General features: G+C 39.8%; 2 protein-coding genes across 5 annotated transcripts in view; both read right to left on the bottom strand.

Moving 5' to 3' along the window:
- Positions 1 to 9,082, bottom strand: part of VTA1 (vesicle trafficking 1) — a 35,921-nt gene extending 26,839 nt beyond the window's left edge. For 2 of the 4 annotated variants that reach the window (XM_017825917.1, XM_017825918.1), the window contains exon 1: positions 8,937 to 9,082. In XM_017825917.1, coding sequence (XP_017681406.1) covers positions 8,937 to 9,045 — 109 coding nt within the window. In that variant the 5' untranslated portion in view covers positions 9,046 to 9,082. Of the gene's footprint in view, positions 1 to 8,091; positions 8,137 to 8,479; positions 8,618 to 8,936 lie in introns of those variants that run through there. The other 2 variants (XM_017825920.1, XM_017825919.1) reach the window with 2 other exon arrangements.
- Positions 9,083 to 11,154: 2,072 nt separating this feature from the next.
- LOC108502689 (gap junction epsilon-1 protein-like) lies at positions 11,155 to 14,740 on the bottom strand. The gene is made up of 3 exons (XM_017825849.1): positions 14,622 to 14,740; positions 13,853 to 14,035; positions 11,155 to 13,447 (listed from the first exon to the last, which is right to left on the bottom strand). Exons 1-3 carry the CDS (start codon positions 14,658 to 14,660, stop codon positions 13,052 to 13,054), a joined length of 618 nt encoding a protein of 205 aa, XP_017681338.1. The 5' UTR covers positions 14,661 to 14,740; the 3' UTR covers positions 11,155 to 13,051.
- Positions 14,741 to 18,968: the final 4,228 nt, after the last annotated feature.

Below are 18,968 nucleotides of genomic sequence, written 5' to 3'. Positions count from 1 at the left end.
GGGGGCTGGGAATCGAACCCGGGTCGCAGCGGTGAGAGTGCTGCACCCAAACCACTAGTCCACCAGGGGCCCCCAATTTGGATCAGTGCCTATATAAATTGTATAGGAGATTTCCTGAAAGATCTTATTAACTGGTAAAAGGTCAAAGCACACTTAAGTTACTGTAACAAGAGAGTGTACTGTGATCTTCAGGAACTTTTGAAGTCCAGACTTTTTGCATACCCACTTCTTCACATATATTTGAAAGGAGGACTACTGCATAACAAACCTGTCTAGACAGGCGTCTGATGAGGCAGTCATTGAGATAAAGGCAAAAGCTATTCCTTCTTTCTCAAGTAAGTGGTGATCAAGAAAGAGCAGGATGTCTGTGAAAAATACTATTAACAGAGTATCACTACCTAGTAGCATTCCATACTAAAAGGTAGTCTTGACTCAGATATCACTGATAAAAGAACCTGACTGTAATGAAGGATAAGGCAACTTGCAGGTCAGAAAATGCAAACCATATCCTTCCAGTCAAAATCTCCCCAAACATCAGTTTCAGTTGATGAACTGAAGATACAGAAGAAAAAGTACACTCTCCACAGTCTGAATCTCACCATTGCCAAACAAAATGTTGTTAAGTATGTTTAGGCACACTTACTGCTTTACTCAGCGCTGTTCTAGTCAAAAGTAGGGCTTTGGGATAGAAAACCTCTATCAACAATCACTAAACTTATCAAGCAAACAGCACGTAAAATAGCTGAAAAACTGAAAGAACTAGAGATTTCTAGAGACAGAAACAAAACAGGAAGACAAGGAAATAATTTGGTATTTACCTTTAAAGACACCACTGAAATAAAAATAATATTTTTAATGTTTCAAAATTTTGCTTTTGAAATTATCTGTATGAAGAGCAATATGTGAGTGAATCTGAATGCAATAAGCAGTAAGTAATTTCTTTTCAAATCCCTTGCCTTATTATCGACAACAGGAAAAAGTGTCTACTAGTTCTACTCTTTCCATTTTGAGTATTAATATATTTTATTCCTAAGGCAAACAATTAAATTCCAAATGCAGGTTTTTCCATGTCTGCATCTTTTGCCATTCTCTTTGCTCTCTCTAATTTTGAAATGTCCCAAGGGTAGGCTATCTGTAAGACTGTGTTGGTTTTGATACTACTACCTTTGCCAATGAAGGTGTTAGAAGTCTCTAGCATATCTTTTACTTTTGTGTGTACTTCATCACACAAGTATTACTTATAGTAAAGATACACAATAGTAACTGAAAAATATGTTTTCATCTAGTGAAGGAAATCTATTAATGCCCTTTTTCTGTCTAACTTGCAGCAAATGGGCAAATCCACTAAATTTTCAGCAGCAATGAGCAAAATGTAACTTTCCAGTGTTAATATCATCAGTCAAATTTTAAACTGGCAATTAATGGTTAAAGAACTGTCCGCCATGTTTATGTTGACAGGTAATCTCAGTAGCAAATAACTCATAAGCAAGAGGCTAAAAGTTTACTGCCTCCAACATCTCTGCTGAGAAAGTCAACAGTGACATGAGTTCAGCTGCCCCCTCGCCCCCACATCTAAGAGAAAAGAGAGTAATTATTTACATTCCTTTAAATACAGCTGTTTTGGTTCCTGTAATATTGCAAAAGTAGTGGCATGTATTATTACTGTGCTTGCTAAGTCACAAAACTTTTGCTTTAATGGAAGTGGTTCAACTTCTAACAAGTGGAAGTTAATCTCCCGAACAGTATGGACACCACAGAAAGAAATCCTCTTAGTGTTCTGTATTACGAATGCATTATTTTACCTTATAAAATACCATACTTGAGATGCCATTTTACATCAAAATTATTTCATAGAAAAAAAAAGTCCAAAGTGCATGCCCCTAATGACCGCAGTAATATACTGTAAAACTCAACAACTAGACTTAAAGGGGCCATTTGCTTAGTAACATTTGATAAAAAAAAATTCTTCGTGAAAAGCCAAGCTTCTGGAAATGCTGACGTAAAAAGACAACTACATCCATACACTGTAGCCGCAAAAGTTTTCAAGTTTTTCAGCCTAAATGGAGTATATGAAGAAAGCAGACAATCTGGGAATTAAGGGACCTGTAATTCTCATCTCTCTTCACTATTTGTGATGAAGTTCTGGAATTCTTGTAAACAAACAGATGAATGAAATTATTCCTTCTTTTTGTTTTATGCACTCACCTTAATAACAGACACAACTATTTTTTGCCCCCTTTATCAAAATCACGTAGCAAAAAAGACTTTAATGCAGCCAACAACAGTAGCATATGCATAAAGTAAAGCACTAACAAGGTAAAGGAGTATACATAGAGCTAATGTCTAAATATTAACGAATATTATAAGTAGAGCTAAAGTCACTTGTAATTTTATACACAAAGAACTGTTTTGCCAATTATTAACTAAAAGAGAGCTTGCTCTCAGTTTGCAGACAGGACATTTATCTTCAAATTCATAAAGACTTGGCAAGTTATCATTCTCACAAAAATGTTTTGCCAAGACAACTACAAAATATACATCTTGACTTGCTGCCCTTAATCTTTGTTCAGTAAATACTAAGTGTGGGTGTGCTGGATGGAATTATACAGTTGAGCTTTACAGAAACTTCTTTGCCTTCATTTATGTCACGTTATTTTTCCTTTGCTAACACCCAGCACAATTTCAGAGAAAGTATTTTGTCTTTAGTATGTGCCAGGCATTCATTCTCATACACATTAAGTTACTCCAGATTTATGTTTGGATAACAACTGAAACTCCCCTCACTCCCACTTTAAACTAACTCTGTGCCAAGTAAAAAATACTGGAGAACAAAAGTTCCAGCCAGCAAGCATGCACAAAACACTGATTCTATGTTCTAAAATCTGTCCTCCTACCCCATCTTTCTTTTTCCTGGCCTAACAGGATCAAATGATTATATTTTTTTTCCCTGCACATATTTAATTCTCTGGCATTCAAAAAGAAAAATTATTAGCAACTGGAATATTTTCGACATTTAAGAGTAACAGACTGTGATAAAATACTAACAAATAACATTGCAGTAAACTTTAGCTATATTTTTATTCTGATTAAGGAATGAAAGCTTTTTCAGGCCGTAATTTATTACTCGTTCATATTCTTCACCTTCCTCTTCCTTTTGTCAAACCGTTGACAGAAAAACATTTGTTAACTGCTTGGTACAGGAAGCCAACAGCTGGAATACAAATGTAGGAAGCAAGAGATACTACTGCAAACATATTTTCATATAAAAATGAATTATGCTTGCTTTCATGAACAGTAATGTGCCATATTTCAGTCATGCAATTTCTGTGTGCAAATCATAAATATATGGTATTTCTACGTGGCTAAGTGCAAGTTGTCTGAATACAAAGACTTTTAAAAATAGATTTAACAGTTCTAACAAACAAACTTTGAAGGGCCTTATACTGCCTCTTCATTATAAGATGCTGAAGAAAACTTGGCAAAAGACAAAATATTGGACTGGCAGCATCAATTCAAAAACCTAAAACATTCCAGAGAAAGCAAATTACTTTTAAATATTTATTTTAAAGTAAAATTAGTTTAAGGAGAAATGTAAGTAAAAAAGATCTGATACAAAAGTAGAGGGAATGAAGACTACAAACAAATTTAATTAAGAAACCCATAACAAAAAAAGGATAATATCATGACCCCTTTGTCCCCTCAGGTTCTTTCACAGTATTTTAAGTTTTAGCAAGGAAAATGGACTCATAGCTGTATAATTCAGGGTTATGTAACATGCTAGACAAATTCTGTCAAGTCAAAATGATCTCAAATAAAGTGTCTCTTACTTAAAATTCCTGACAGTTACAGTAAGTTACATTACAATCCCATTTTATTTGAATAATAGCAACTTGTAAACAAGATAAATAGGTGAGACAAAATTTCCAATTACAAACAAGTGGTAACTATTAAGGTTAGCTGACAAATAATCTAGTAATATCTATTACAAATCCTAGGAAATTACTCTGTATTTCACACTACCATATTTCAGTCTGGTTTAAGGACTAATTTTGATCTTGTAAAATTTGAATAAGAGATCTATATGTGGAATTCATAAGCTTCTAAGCTTTTTTTACCAGTATTTTTAGAAGTTTGTCTCTACAGTCTAATAAAGAAAAGGAAATATTTCTAGTTAAATCAGAAAAACTACATTAAATGTAGGATTTATAGCAATTGAGATCTCTAGAATGCAACAGGAGGGCAAAGTAGCTACTCTGGATTAGTTATCACCAAGTCACAAGGATAAAACAGCTTGTAGTGATTAGAGCACAAATCTGAAGCACTTCTGTGGAACACCCTCCAGTTTGGCTTAAACTGGAAGACGAAGCCTATTTCGTGCCCTGGAAATCTTTTGATTCAAGACGTTGTCAACTAGTTCTGGGAAGAAAAATTGTCTCTTTTGCTTTTTCTCTCCTGCTTGATCTCACAAAACCAGAAACATTAATACAATACTAAGATCCTTCAGAAGCATTTCTCTGGTGCTTTTGCATGTCGAGAATTTAAAAAGTGAAGAATTTTTCACACCTTTTTTAAGATCAAATTTACTGATCTCACATGAATGTTTTTTGATGTTTAGTACACTGTAAAGCAAAAGGCATCACAGCTCTGCTTTTCGGAAGTTACCAGAATCATAATTTCTCACATTGCATCCATTAGATATCCAAACACCGTTGTGTGTTAGGGTGTTATATATCATGAAACATCAGTCCCTTTCTGGCAACTCACTCGCATTCTCTCAATACTTTTGAATCAGAACATTGATGCCCAGTAAGTACAGAAGTCCAAAATAAACTACCAATCATCTTTGCAAAGAGCTTAAAAACACTACTGAAAGGCTGAAACAACAGCCATTAAGGAAAATCTTGCTTTAAACTCTAAACTAGAAATTTTTGGAAGACACAGCTACTCTCAAGACTTACAATTGTTAAAAAAAATTACTTCTGAGTCAAACCGTCTATGCCAGAGATACAATTTCTTCAGTTATTACAGGCCAGAGATTTTTTTATCAGAGCCTGCCTCCTTGTGTCTGTAGAATAACATCTCAAAGTAGTCAAACAGTCAGGTTCATTTAAGTTTGCAACATAAAAATTTATTTTATTGACTACCAATTAATTATTTGCCTTTTGCTAGACAACCAGCGTAGCACAGATTTCTGGTATTCCCTTATACCTGCTGAATCAGCTGACCTTTACTGAACCTGAAACAGCTACATACATTAACCATTAAGGGTCTAATCTCTTTTTAAGGAGAATTATTTTGTGAGATCATGTCCTGCACAACTTAAAAAAGTTTTTTTATTTCTTTACAGTCTATGTTCTAAGTAGAACACATTTAACAATCAAGTAGATTTACATTTGCTTCCAGACAGTATCATATTTTTATTGCTTCAATCAAGTATGTCCATCTACTAATGACAGAGATAAGAAAGTAACAGTTTACACACATATAAAGGTACTGATCATATGCTGCTTGGAATTTGAATACCTGTAAAGGAGGTTAAGCACAAAGGTTTTGTAAGGAATACACAGGACTACCATCAATGAACCCATTTTTTAATTTTTGCAGTGTTTCTAGGAAGTACCACAACAAAAAGTATCTGTGATGTGTTACAGCATGCAAGAACATCAATATTCTTCTACATTTTATTTCTCACGTGGAAAATTATGTGGCAGTTGAAAACTACAAATAATCCCTGTTGTAGCTATTCATACGGTGTAAAACAGATTAATGTTCATTAAATTACTGTTTCTTTAAATTAATATATGCCAGCAATATCAAAAAAGTGGGAGTCCTGTCTTCATCCCACGTCACGGTGTCCTGTTCCTTGTCCTTGTCTGTGTGGGAGTGCAGCTGTTTAAGAAGCAGTGAATTGGCCTGGATGAAAAATAGCTTACTACTGGCTTTCATCATACTGGGGTTGGGAACGAGAGGCCAGAGAAGGACTACAGTATCTTCTTTAGGTGGCACCACTGATTTATGCTAGCTTAATGCTTAAAATGCACTATACCCCAAAAAACATAAGAGACAAAAATGTAAAAGAGTGTATGCAAATAAAATGTGTAACTGCCATTTAAATTCTCAGCTTTAAGAGTGCACTATCTACCAGCTCTCATGGATGCTGATGAGAGACAAAAATATTAACAAGGCAGTAAGTAGTTACTCCTGACAATTTTAGTGCTAAGCTATAGAAAGCAATATTTTAGGTTGCAAACATATCTTGTCAGATATTTGCTTCTGATGTTCAAATTAATTTGTGTCACAGCTCTTATTATCAGAAATATACAAGTGGAATTTAACTAAAATGAACATAAATCAAAACCTAGCAAACATATGTCCATACTGACAACCACTGTGCTATGGAAACATTAATAATACTAGGACCAAAGCTTTGTTATAGGTATAAGCCACTTATGGCAATATTCCAAAGCTATAAACACGTCACTCTTCAGACTGATAGTCACACCCAGCAGATGACCAAAAGTCAGATGGTTCTGCCTCACAGAGTGGCTGTGCAAGCAGCCCTGCGACAGAACGTGCAGCACTGACTCACCACATGACCTGTCACTGCAGGGCCCCCTTTGGCTGCTGGGCCACACCAGCCTCCTGGTCCCAGGACACACAGTGCCAGTCATGCATCTGCAGATGAGGCTGGTGGAGAAGCACCAGCACAGAGAACACCACATGTTCCAGCACACACCGAGATTTCCTCACACTATTCCCTCCACACAATACATTATAGAAAATGTATAGAGCTCCTCTGAAACACATTTCAAAGGCTAAACAAAGAGATGTTCACTTTTTTCAGTGAAGCATCTAATGAGAAACACTGCTTTAACTCTACATAAATCTGCATTGCTTTCAAAACGTTATCTGAAAAGTATCCTGAAACTTTTTTGTATACCCAGACCTACACTTTTAAAAACCTATCTTTTCAGTAAAGCTTTTATTATTCATTGAATGCTAGCAGTATATGCAGTACATTTTTTTGGACAGTAGCAATATTAATAATTAATGCTTTGGGATTTCACATAATTGTTCTAAACCCACAATGTTAAAAATTAATGGCTCATAAATCTTTTTGCTTCAAAGCCAGAACTAAATGAAGAAAAAAAAAATCCTACGAAACAGGAGTTCCGCATTTTAGTCAATCCAGACAATACTCATCCACCATGGGAGGAAATAAGTGTCACCAGTGGAACACTGGTGAAAATTAATTCTTCTCCTTTGTATATTTAAAAGAACAAAGGATTTGAGCAAGACCTAACTTGAAAAAGAGGTGTCACTGTTTTTCACTTTATGTAATATTTTAATTAGAATATAGCCCTCACTGTACTCAGTAATTAATCAGATGTGTTGAAGTATTCAAATGAAAAAATAAAATTTTCAGACTGCTTAGGACAGACAAGGCAAACAACTTTACAGAAAATGGTAATTATCCAACACAGGCTTTTTTTCCCTCTACAATAAGACTTACATTAAGTTTCAGAATTGAAAAGACAAAGAAAAATAGAGTTCAGATACTTAACCATTTCTGTTTTAAAATAAAAATAGACTTGTATCTTGTCATCTATACTAAGTGCTAGTGTTTTTCTTGTCCAGCCAGATAGGGTGTTACATCTGATAGAAAAACCCAAAGAAACACACACACAAAAAAAAACCAAACCAAAAAATCAGTGCAACTTGACCTAACTGGTGATTCCTGCTACACAAAGTGTGCCTTGCCTCATGTTTTGCCATTAAATAAAGACCAAGTACTACTGAGAACAACCAATGTTCTAATATGTGGCTATCTCCCTTCTCTGGTTGCAGTTTTCCACATTAGCACAGTATTCCTGTGTAACACATATTTATATTATAAAGTTTATACTATTCTTCTGTCATTGAACTGACAAATTTTTCAGAGCTTTCTGAAGATCCAATTTCATGAATTCATCCTTACAAATTAAACTACATCTATTTTTTAGCTCTTTTTGAAGACAAGCCAAGTAAACCCCTCAGATGATCTCGCATCTCAATAAAAAGAAAAAAACAAACAACACTGTGACTACATACCCTCCTTCCCCTTAAGGGTAGTGGTCGTCACAGACATAAACAGACATTTCTGGTGATCTCAGGCATTTTCCCAGTGTGGTTTAACTGTAACAGGAATTTAAGACTAACAGCAGGCTCGCATTTCTTAGTTCGCTATGAAAAGTCTTTTAGAAAGGCTCACAGTCCACCCTGACGACCATTAGCTTAGAAGCCATGTCAGCTTAAAAAATTTGCCTATTAATTAGGAAGTTTTACAGTAAGATTTTGCTGTGTTCATTTCAGTGAAACAAAGAGAAAAAGAGCCACCCACTCGCCCCTTTTGAGAACCCTGAGAAGGTGACAAAGCCCTACAGAAAACAAAATGAACACTACTGGCAGGACCAAAGACTCTCAAACCCTAAACGCTTACTCGGATACACAGGACAGAAAGGAGGTCTTCTCAGGAGGAGAAAAACTTCGAAAAGGCTCTCGAGTATTATTTTATACCATACTTATTACAGCTATCCCAACACTGACGGAACACTGGACTTCACACACGTGTGTCCAAGTATGCACTCAGGCTGCTGGCGTACGCCCCCGCCTGCGAAGAGCCTTTAACTCCGCAAAAGGACAGAGCCCACAGGAGGCGGGTCGGGGCAGGACCGCGACCGCCCGGCACCGCCCAGAGGTGGGGCCTTCCCACCGCCCTCGCGAACCCGCACATCCCACGGGCCCCCTAGGCGGGCAAGGCAGGGGAGGGGAGGGCAAGGGAAGGGAGGGGCGCTCCGCCCGGCGCGGCGACTGGCGGCCGGGACAGGGGGCGGTGGCCGAGCCAGGGACCGGCGGGGCGGGGCGGCGCCGCGGCCGCCTCCTCCTCACTCACGTACAGTAGTACGCCACCACGGGCTCGCGCTTGTCCAGCTCCTGCGCGGTCCGCAGATGGTGCTGAATGCTCTTGAGCGGCGGCGGCAGCGGGGGCAGGGCCGGGGCCGCCATGGCGCGCGCAGGCGGCAGAGCACAGCCCTCGCTCCCGGGGCTGGCGCGCGCCGCTTCCGCTTCCGGCTCCGGGCGCCGTGGGCGGGGGCCGGCGGGGGAGAGAGGGGGCGGAACTGCGCCCCCTGCTGGCTGGGCGGGAGGCATCGCGCCGTGCGGCGCGTCTGTCTGTCTGTCCGCCAATGCGGACCCACACCCTCAAGCGCTTGAAACGCTTCCCACAGCAGCCGTGAGGAAGGACCTGGAGATCTCGGGGCGGCCGCGGCTTCCCCTGGCCCTGCCTGGCCCCGGCTATGCCTTCGCCCTTCCCATCCCTCGTCTCCTTTCCAAAAGAGCTGTGCAGACCCTCCCTGTGGAGGTACACCGGCAAGTAAAATCTCAGATTGAAAAACCTGCCCCTTGGGCTGCGCCAAGGCTCACCAGGCGTCTGGGGAGCCCTTGTGGGCTGAAGTGCACCTTCTCTCCTGGACCTCTGCCCTTCCTCCCGCTGGAGAAGCCATATGCTACCGTGGTCTGGCTAATAGGGCTGGGCTGCTTCCCAGCAGCTGTCAGCAGGTCCACCAGCCCTGGAACGTACATCATGTAGGATCACTACTTCCCAGATAACTTCTTATTGGAGGGACCTCCAGAGATTTCTGGTTTTGCTGAGAGCAGATAAGAACTGCAAAAGTTGTGAACTGTTGAAGCAAAATGGTTTCAAATGGATCTCACAAATTATTTCAGTGTCTATCAGCTTTTCATTATGACAGCATAATTAAAATTATTTTTAAATTTCTTCTAGATATTCCTATTGCCAAACCTCTTCTTGGTCTCAAAATGACTGTCTGCAAGGCAAGAGAATGTGAATGCACCAGGGCATAAAAAAAGATATGTGTTGGAGGGAGGCATGGGGTAGAAGAGATGGCTGCATTGTCTCATTGCTGGCATGGGAGAGTGCTGAAAAGAGAATAGAAGGGAAATGATGTCTGAACAAAAGAAAGGATTCCAAGAAGGGAACAGAACAAGAAGTGGTTACAGGCCTGGGATGTTGTGGTGGTATACTAGAAGCTGGCTGGCCCAGAACAGCTATATCTTTGATGTAAATGCAATCACATCACAATTACAGCTCTTTGTTAAGTGAGAACTAAAATGGTCATGATCGCTGACTAGAGACAAAACCGACTACAAACACATGAGCTGGGGATTGCTTTGAGTGCTGTCTGTGAAAATGAGGTGGCTCAAGTATGGTGGAGAACAATAAAAAAATCAAAGAAGCATTTACAGCGTGAACCTGATGTAAGCAACAAAAATGCTTTCTCAGGGAGACAGGACTTCATGTTCACTGCGTAAAGAAATAGAATTGAGTCAAAGAATCCCAAAGTGGATTATATAATTCCTTTCATAAAGGCAATAAAACCCCAAACCTTCAGATCATCTCAAATTTATGCTAAGCATTTGAGTTAAAATCAGTGTAACACAGAGAAACACATGAAGGCATATCAGTCTCAGAGGGAGTAAGGGTGGAAGGAAGCTGAAGAAAACAATGTAAATGACGATTAAAGTGGTGGGAGTTTGGGAGACCAGGCGAAAGAAAAGTTTAGAGACCCTTGAGAGTACAATGAATGCCGGGCAAACAAATAGCAAATATAGGAAAAAGAAGTGTTGACAACTGTGGGGAAATGGTTTCTTTACATGAAGATAATATCTCCATCACCTTGTTCCAGACACTAATGACAGAATCAGTCACAGAAAAACATTTGCACTAAAAGGCAATAATGCACATTTTGTTTCTAAATGAAAAACAGAGGAATTTGACTATCCTAATTTCACAGGAAATGCAGGGAAAAAAATTGGTGTTGTATCTCATTTACAAGAAGGAAACTTTTTAATATGTTCTAGATTTTGACCACTAAGGGAAAGGGCATAGTGCTGGGTAATCCAGCTCCTAAAGCTCCCCTGGGGGTCCTCAGGCAGTCCCATGCTAGTACTTGTTCTTCAAGGCTCTTGGTGGTTAACAAGAACATCCCCTGAGGGCTTGGGGGTTTGGCACTCCTCTGACCTCTCTGAAGTGTTTGGAAATCTACACTACAGAAGAAGAACAGCAAGCAATGGAAATATTAAGCACCAGGGAAAATACTGACAAGGTCGTGATTAAGTTATTTTATTACTATACAAATATCTGATTGTGATTTGCATACCATTGATCACAACTGTACCTAGCACATGAAAGTAAATTCTTCTTTTTAGTAGTTCTATCTATTGTATTCCTTTATAAATAAAAAAAGGTTTTTTTACCTGAGATTACAAGTTTCAGTTGCAAAGAATAATTCCAGATGGATACTGACATATACAGTGAAAAATTAAACATGTATCAACTAAAGCATATGGCACATTATGCAAACAAGAAATTAGCACAGTGATTTTTATTCCATTTGTAATGGTTGCAAATATCAAATAACTTACAAGTAAGTTTAATATTGAACAATTCTGATGGTGTTGACTGGACATTTGCTTTAATATAGTGAATGCACTTAAATTTATCATCTTGTTTTTGATCAGCATATTAAAAAAATCACACATCTAATTGTCACCCACTTTGTTTTAAATGGCCCAGATTCAATCAAATCCAAGACACCTAAATCATGCAATTCCATTTAAGTAACGAGGACTACTATTGTGAGTAAGGATTACAACCTTGTTTGGGACTGCATAAGTAGCAGCTGGTGCTAAAACATTTGGTAATAATTTTTCCAGAATTTTCCAAATATTCCTGAAAGGATCCAAATGTCACTGGGACCTCAAGTTTTTCTGTTTGAAAAACAAACAGAAAATAGCTAATTGTTATGATTGCTATTCTTACATATTTTATACAGGAAACTACCTCCTCCTTTCTTTCCCGTTTTAAAATCTGTTTTATTCCCATTATCTCACTTCAGCAGAAGGAAACCACTTGTAAATTTGATATGTTTATTAGTCCCTAAGAAGAAACTGTTGCACACAAAAATATCTGATACCTGTATAAAGTTTGAAACCTAACCTAACCACATGCACTTATTGCATAGAACAATTTTAGTATGCAGACTTCTTTTTTAGCTGTTATTCTAGCAACTTTAGTCAGAGCAGGAAGTTAGGTGTGACACATACAGGAAAAAATTCTGTGGGCCCAATTCTGTAGTCATACACAAGCAAAACTCTCACTGAAATCAAGTCATTATTGGGTCTAGAGAAGGCTTATCTTCGATATTTTATTTTGACACTTTTAAGCCTCTTATGCAAAATTAAGTCTTCTTTCAAAACGGGATCATACTAAATTATTAAAAATCTTCTACATCTTAAGCCAAAACATAAGGAGGGTAAGGCATTCCAGTCAGCACAAAGAATACCATGTGACTCTCTCACTTATAAAAGGAGATTCCCAGCCAGCACGTGAAACTAGCTGGACCACTACAAAGCAAGCTAGTATTGATGGATATGTTGTCCCCACAGTCCTAACCAGGAGTCTCTGCCCTAGGGAGCTGAGATGCAGGTTGTAACAGTGGCACTGATTTGGAAGATGCTCAAATGCTTTCTGGTACTCAGAGATTATCCACCATTACCGCTTAATTCTCAAGCCATAAGAACATGTAAGAAATTTGGAATAGTTCTTCTTGGAAGGCCAATAACCTTATTAGCCCCCATCGCATGCATTCAGAAAACCTGTGAATGACAGAACATTTATAAATTACCTCCTCTTCACATACAGACATTCCTCTGGAGGCAAAACTATTGTTTGTGGCAGGTCATGAAAATATGTTACTCTTGTAAATCTTATTGTCTTTAGTCTTGACATGGAAACAAAGATTATTCACATAATGTGGTAGTTTTTAGATAAGGAGTAAATGTCAGATGACTATTCTGCAGCAGTAATCGTGAGTGTGGTTCTCTTCTGCAACACTACATAGAGGACAACAGATGTTTTTTGTTATGGCTTGAAATAATTTTGATAAAACTACAGGTGGACACGGTGGTAAATGAGTAGGAGTTGTTGACCTCACTGAGTTTTTAAGAAACCTAGCCTTCTACATGAGATCTCAAAAATTTCAGCAACACACAAGATCATTGTAATCACAGTAAATGTATACATTGCAATAAGAAAAATTGTCTTTTCAAAGTGCTCTGGCACCATGCACCGGGTAACGTTAAACTTTTTTTCAAGTGCTCCCACATCGCACATGTAGACTGCGTTCACTTTGAAACCAAAGAGCTGAATCTGAAGCCAAAAAGCAACAACTTCAAGGACAATCCTTAAGAAAACAGAGAAGATATAAAACCCCGTGTAGGATGACTTTTGGAGAATATCTTCCTGTTTGATGTTCTTACATGCAGCATAAAGGTGAAAAAAGGCTCCAGGTACGAGTACAATCACCAGCTGTAAAGCCCAGAATACCTAAAATGTAGCAGAAAGATAGCTGTCAGATCATTTACAACTGCATAGGGACAGTTAAAATGCACACATATTGGAACATTTTGCAAGTCTGTTTTTAACATGTATTAAATGTTTAAACACTTAGATGACAATAAAGGTAAAAATCACTGTTACGTTTTGATTTGAAATTTCAGTTGGTTTCTGAAACATTAGGATTGTTGTTATGAAGGACAGAAAGCACAAATACATATTTAGTCACAGATAAAGGGTTATTAAAAGGAATATACTAATGAAAAAAAGATAGGGATAATTAGTCCAGTCAGTTACTACTTCTTATATGGAACACTCATGTTTAAATTTTGCAGTTTATTTTCTTCATATTAGATTTTTGCAATTAAAAACAAACAAACAAACAAAGATAATTACCTGAGGAGTTATAGGCCTGAACTGGTTGTAACAGAAAAGATTAACCTCTCTCTTGTCTGGGTCACAGCTGAAATGCAAGGCCTCATTTCCATAAACAGCAAAGCCCAAAACGCCAAGGAAAAACATTCGAATTGAGCCAAAAAAAAGAGTGTGGAATTGGCCAATTACCGTTGGTGGCCTGAGCTGCAAATCACAGGGTTATTCACCATAAAAACAAAAATGAACACTGTTATTGTTGGAGGTCTACTTGCTCTTTCTCATTATCCAAAATATTTATTTTATTCTACTTGTTTTAAAAGGAGTTTGCCTATGAAGGCTGCAGTAGCTTTCTAACAAAATAACGGCTTACAACACTTCTATTGTTCCTACTAATTTTATATAAACGTTCATTTGTCTAGCAGTTGTCAGTTCATTTGTTTCACTGCCTTTATCTGTATTCCGCTGCTGCAGAACGCGCCAGACGGAGCTGAGCGCTTCGACCCAAAGTCTATTCGTTTTGCTGTTGACATGATGTCAGGTGATGGCAAAGCACGGACCGCCGTTCCACCATCAAACCCGACCATACTTATAACCATACTTATTCCTGCAAATTAAAGTTCAGGTCCCCACAGGGCCATTTACAGCCCCCCTCAAGCCGCCTTCAGCGTCCCGCCCGGGCAGCACCGCTGCCCTGTGCTCGGGGGCGGCGGGCGCGGCGCGGCCCCCGCGCGGTTTGGGGCCAGACCCCGGCTCCGGGCAGTGCCGTGGGGAGCCGCCCCCGGGTACTCACACATCCCTCCGAGAAGCTCCGGATGTAGTTGGGGGACATGTCTGGGAAAGGTACTCTGCGTGGGCGGCGGCGACCGGAGCCGGAGCCCTCCCTGGCCCCGGCCCCGGCCCCGGCCCCGGCTCGCTCCGCCCTTTGCCCCCGGGCGGGCCCCCGCGGTCGGGCCGGCAGGGGCGCATCAAAAGCGGGGTCAGTTGGCGCCGTACGATAATCCCGGGCCAGCACCGTCAGCAGCGCTGGCCGCCACCGCCGCCCCCCTGCCGGCTGCGCACCTGCCCCTGCCCCGCTGCCTTACGCCGGCCTTTCACCGCCGCTGTACCGAGCATCACCCCGGCCCGTCCCCGGTCCCGGTTAAGAACCCGGCGCATCGCTATCGGGGCTGCCGTCGGCTGGAGGACCCGGCACCCAGCGAGCCGGAACATCCAGAGTTTAATAGCTGCTTTTTAACTAAGTCCAATAAAAAAGAAAGGACACAACAAGACTTGGAATCCGTTGGTCCACGATTCTGAATTCAAAGAACTAGCAATTGAATTAAATATTATTAACCACTCTAAAATTGCTATTAATAACTTAATGGCTATATCTGCAATTGATAATTTGCCAGCTTACTCAGTATGTGCAGTTGAAAGATCTCTAGAAGAGCTAGGCATGTGAGCCCATATGGACGCTAGACACTCCTGCTGGTAAATAGCCTCAAGGATGTACCTCAACTCAGTGGTCTGAACCCAGTGGGAGTTTTCGAGAAGATGGAGAGAGGAAGAAGACAGGAAACCAGTAAGGGGCAAATGCTAACTTGTCAGTCACTGGAGTGCAATAGTTTATTTGGTATTTTGGGCACACAAGAAAGTGAAATCCAGATGACAAATCCAAAGAGGGGCATTTATTCTTTTCCCTCTATCATGAGAGAACCTCCCTTGTAACTGGTTGCAGTGTGACTTCAGGCTGATGTAACAAAAGGCATTGTTCCCTCTGTGATGAATGCTCAGAGGCATGGAAGCCTAGGCAGAAGGAGGGAAGAGATGGGAATCACGGTTCGTTTTATGTATGGATTTAGCTGTTGTGTGTGTACAAAGTACCTCGATGTGACTGCATTAATGACATCATTAAAATAACTGTAGTAAGACATCAGAACATCTTTTGTAAGGGGAATCTGCCCTGTGTCTGCTGAAGTAGCTCAATTGCAAAGAAGTTGAAAAATGCTTCAATAAGTACATGTTATTTACTACAATTTCTAGTTCAGGCAGTTAATGAAATGTCTGTTTATCTCACGGAGTACTGTAAAAGGTGCTGTATCAGTAACACCGAGACTGGGTTTCCAAACTTCTAATAATGCAATCTGCTGCTCTGCTCTGCTGCATAGAGTGAATGCTGAGGTTTGCGTATGTGGAATGAACTAAAAGCAATAATGCCTCATAGTGGTATGTAATCTACAATAAAGTACTGTGGTTCTCAGACTGTGTGACTAACCTTCACCAAAATGAAGTAATTGTGATTACAGTGAATTGTTTTTCAATACATAATATATCTGGAGCTTAATTATCATCCAAAAGTAATTTGAATGTTCCCACTATAGTATGCAATGACTAAATTAGCTCAGCACACTGTGCAGATGTTTAATGTCAGTAATATTTCAATAATTTCATTATTTAAAATGTGAATTGCTATTGAAAACCTGCTGCTGAATATACTTCAAAAAATACTTGTTTTAGTATTTATTATGATCTCTTTAAGCAGAAATGTTTATAAACGCAATAACAGGAAAACTGAAAATTTCCTAGTTTCTAAATGAAGATAGATCTTTCAATGCTTTTCATTATGCTTGGTATAGTAGTAATTATTTGCACGTTAATTGATGCACGTGAACACACAATAGTCATGAAGTTTGGTCAGCATTTGATTCCACTATAGACAGAAACAATATTTAAGAACACATTTTAGGTAAAAAAGCTGCACTATACAAATGCTACTTTGTATCTTGTTATTTTTAGGTGAGGATCATGTAATTACTTACCTGACTAGATCATCTAATCTAAGACAATCAAATCATTCTCTGTAGAACTTCAGAAACAGCATTATGGAAACTTGAATTTCTGTCCTGTGATAAAGATGCTAAAAGAAGAGTTATCTGGCAATGCCCTGATTTAGTTCTGAAAACACATAAGGAATACAGCTGCACTGAACTAAAAAAAAAAAAAATTCTGGAGAGGTCGTCAAATAAACCCAGTACAAACCCCTTGAGCGTCGGCACTGAAACCCCCCTGAGTGTGATAAATGTGCCCACAATAAAATTGTCACTTTCTTTGAAGTGGCTCAATACCTGCCATGTGAGATCAAGCACAGGAATCCCATTATCTTCACACTAGGAGAACCTAATAGCATTGTTTTTCTTTTGTCATGTGTGTTCAATAATGTGCTTTGCAACACCACATTAGGAGGATAACTTGAGATGGAAGTAGAGTAAGTTGGCATTGTGCAGTCCTTTTGAATGCAGTCTGCTGACAAAACTCAAGCCATTCCATGGGACTTTGTTGACAGAAAATCAGTATTTGTTTTGAATCTATAGAAGCAGCTGTCTGTTAATTGTCTATTACAAACAAATGGGATGGAAGATGTTGATATCACACTTGTTTCCAAGTCAGTCCTAAGCCTGTCTTTCAACTCAAGTTGGCAACTCAGCTATGTGCTCTTTAGCCTTTTAATGAGTTGGAGTCCTACTGAATAATCACAGTAAAACAAATGGAATCTAAATGCATGCATAAAGCTGCAGTTGTGCTTGGAGGGATGAGCTGTGTGTTTAACATTAAGCACCCAATTCATTGCTTTATAAATATATATCATGGCTAGGCTTCGCGAATGAAGATTTGGGAAGGCTCTATCCACATTTGTTACAGGCACGCTGGTGGCTTATGAGGCCAATACGAGACAGACATATCTGATTGCAAAAGGCACAGCAGAAAGACTCCTTAGATGGTATATTCTGCAAGACACGGTTCTTTCTGCGTTGTCTTTTCTCCTCAAGAGTGATCCTGCATGTGTTCTCAAAGGAGACAGCTGCGTTATAGATGGCGTGTCTCCAGGCCTCCCGATTTGAGGCCAGAGTAGACCAGTTAAGATGATCAATATGGCCAAGGCTGAGATGTTGTTTCAGGGAGTCCTTGTATCTTTTCTTCGGGGCTCCTCTCTTGCGGCAGCCAGAGGCAAGTTCACCATAAAGCAAGATCTTAGGGAGGCGGTGGTCCTTCATCCTGGAGACGAGCCCTGCCCATCGCAGCTGCGTTCTCAGTAACATGGCCTCTATACTTGTGATTGCTGCTTGTTCTAGAACAGATGTATTGGTCACAAAATCTGACCAGTGGATGTTTAGGATTTTGTACGGAGGCAGCGTTGATGGAAGCGTTCTAGGAGTCGCAGGTGGTGGCGGTAGATGACCCATGATTCGGAACCATACAATAGAGTAGACAGCACTATGGCTCTGTAAACACTGATTTTGGTACTTTTCTTCAAGTGTTTATTACGCCATACTCTTTTGTGGAGTTTTCCAAAAGCACTATATGCCTTTGCTAACCTGTTGTCTATCTCTCCGTCAATCCGTCAGCCTTACCATCCGACATTACTTTAATAGAATGGTTAAATGCAGTGGCCCCTTTTACCCTTGTACCATGAAAAAAACAGCACCGTGAAAATGGCACAAAAAATTGAATTGGTATCAATAAAATAAGTTTTTTTCTGCAAAAAGAGAGGTAGCATGTTAAATATTGGAGAACAGCTGCTTCTGACAGCTTTCTAGCTTTATCTAATGTTGGAAGCACCTGAATTTCCATTTTGCTTTGCAGAGTTCCCTGTGTTGAAGCTTAGGTCCAGTGGAGGCCTCTATCAGTTGCGGACTGGTGCCTGCACTTCAATTTGGACCTGAGATGGAGGTTGCTTCACCTTCTGCTAGTCCGGGAGTCTTAGGAGTCAGGTGACTCCCTCAGGTCCTCCTCACTGCCGATTTATGTGTGGCTCAAAAAATAGGAGGCAGGATGTACAGTCTGAGAGCTGAGAGGGGTGGACTAATGTCTAGGTTTATTGGACAGGGATATGGCTCAGCCATGCCACGCAATATGGGAAGATGTGTCATAAATACAGCTTCTTCTCCACTTTTTTTTTAAATTAATTCAAAGTCAATTTAATCTAAAAAAATTAAAAAATACACATGATGAATCACTAGTATTCTTTTCTACACATGGTTTGCCCAGCCATACAGACTTAACAGGAAGAATTTCTATATTGGTGTTTGTTGGAGCTTTCCAGGCTTGGGAGGCCACAAACTTCTGCTTGTAGCCCAGTGCTCCAGGGATATAGTACTGG

This window comes from Lepidothrix coronata, unplaced genomic scaffold, assembly GCF_001604755.1.
Source record: "Lepidothrix coronata isolate B3197 unplaced genomic scaffold, Lepidothrix_coronata-1.0 Scaffold123, whole genome shotgun sequence".
NCBI lineage: Eukaryota > Metazoa > Chordata > Aves > Passeriformes > Pipridae > Lepidothrix > Lepidothrix coronata.
The sequence above is the reverse complement of the archived record's forward strand: the minus strand, read 5'-3'. Positions and strand labels throughout refer to the sequence as shown.

Bases quoted from the DNA above. Each gene is read 5' to 3' on its own strand.
- LOC108502689 (XM_017825849.1), bottom strand. From the start codon at position 14,660: ATGTCCCCCAACTACATCCGGAGCTTCTCGGAGGGATGT. The intron at 14,036-14,621 runs GTGAGTACCCGG...TGTGATTTGCAG, and splicing joins GGAGCTTCTCGGAGGGATGT to CTCAGGCCACCAACGGTAAT. The intron at 13,448-13,852 runs GTAATTATCTTT...GCTACATTTTAG, and splicing joins TCAGGCCTATAACTCCTCAG to GTATTCTGGGCTTTACAGCT.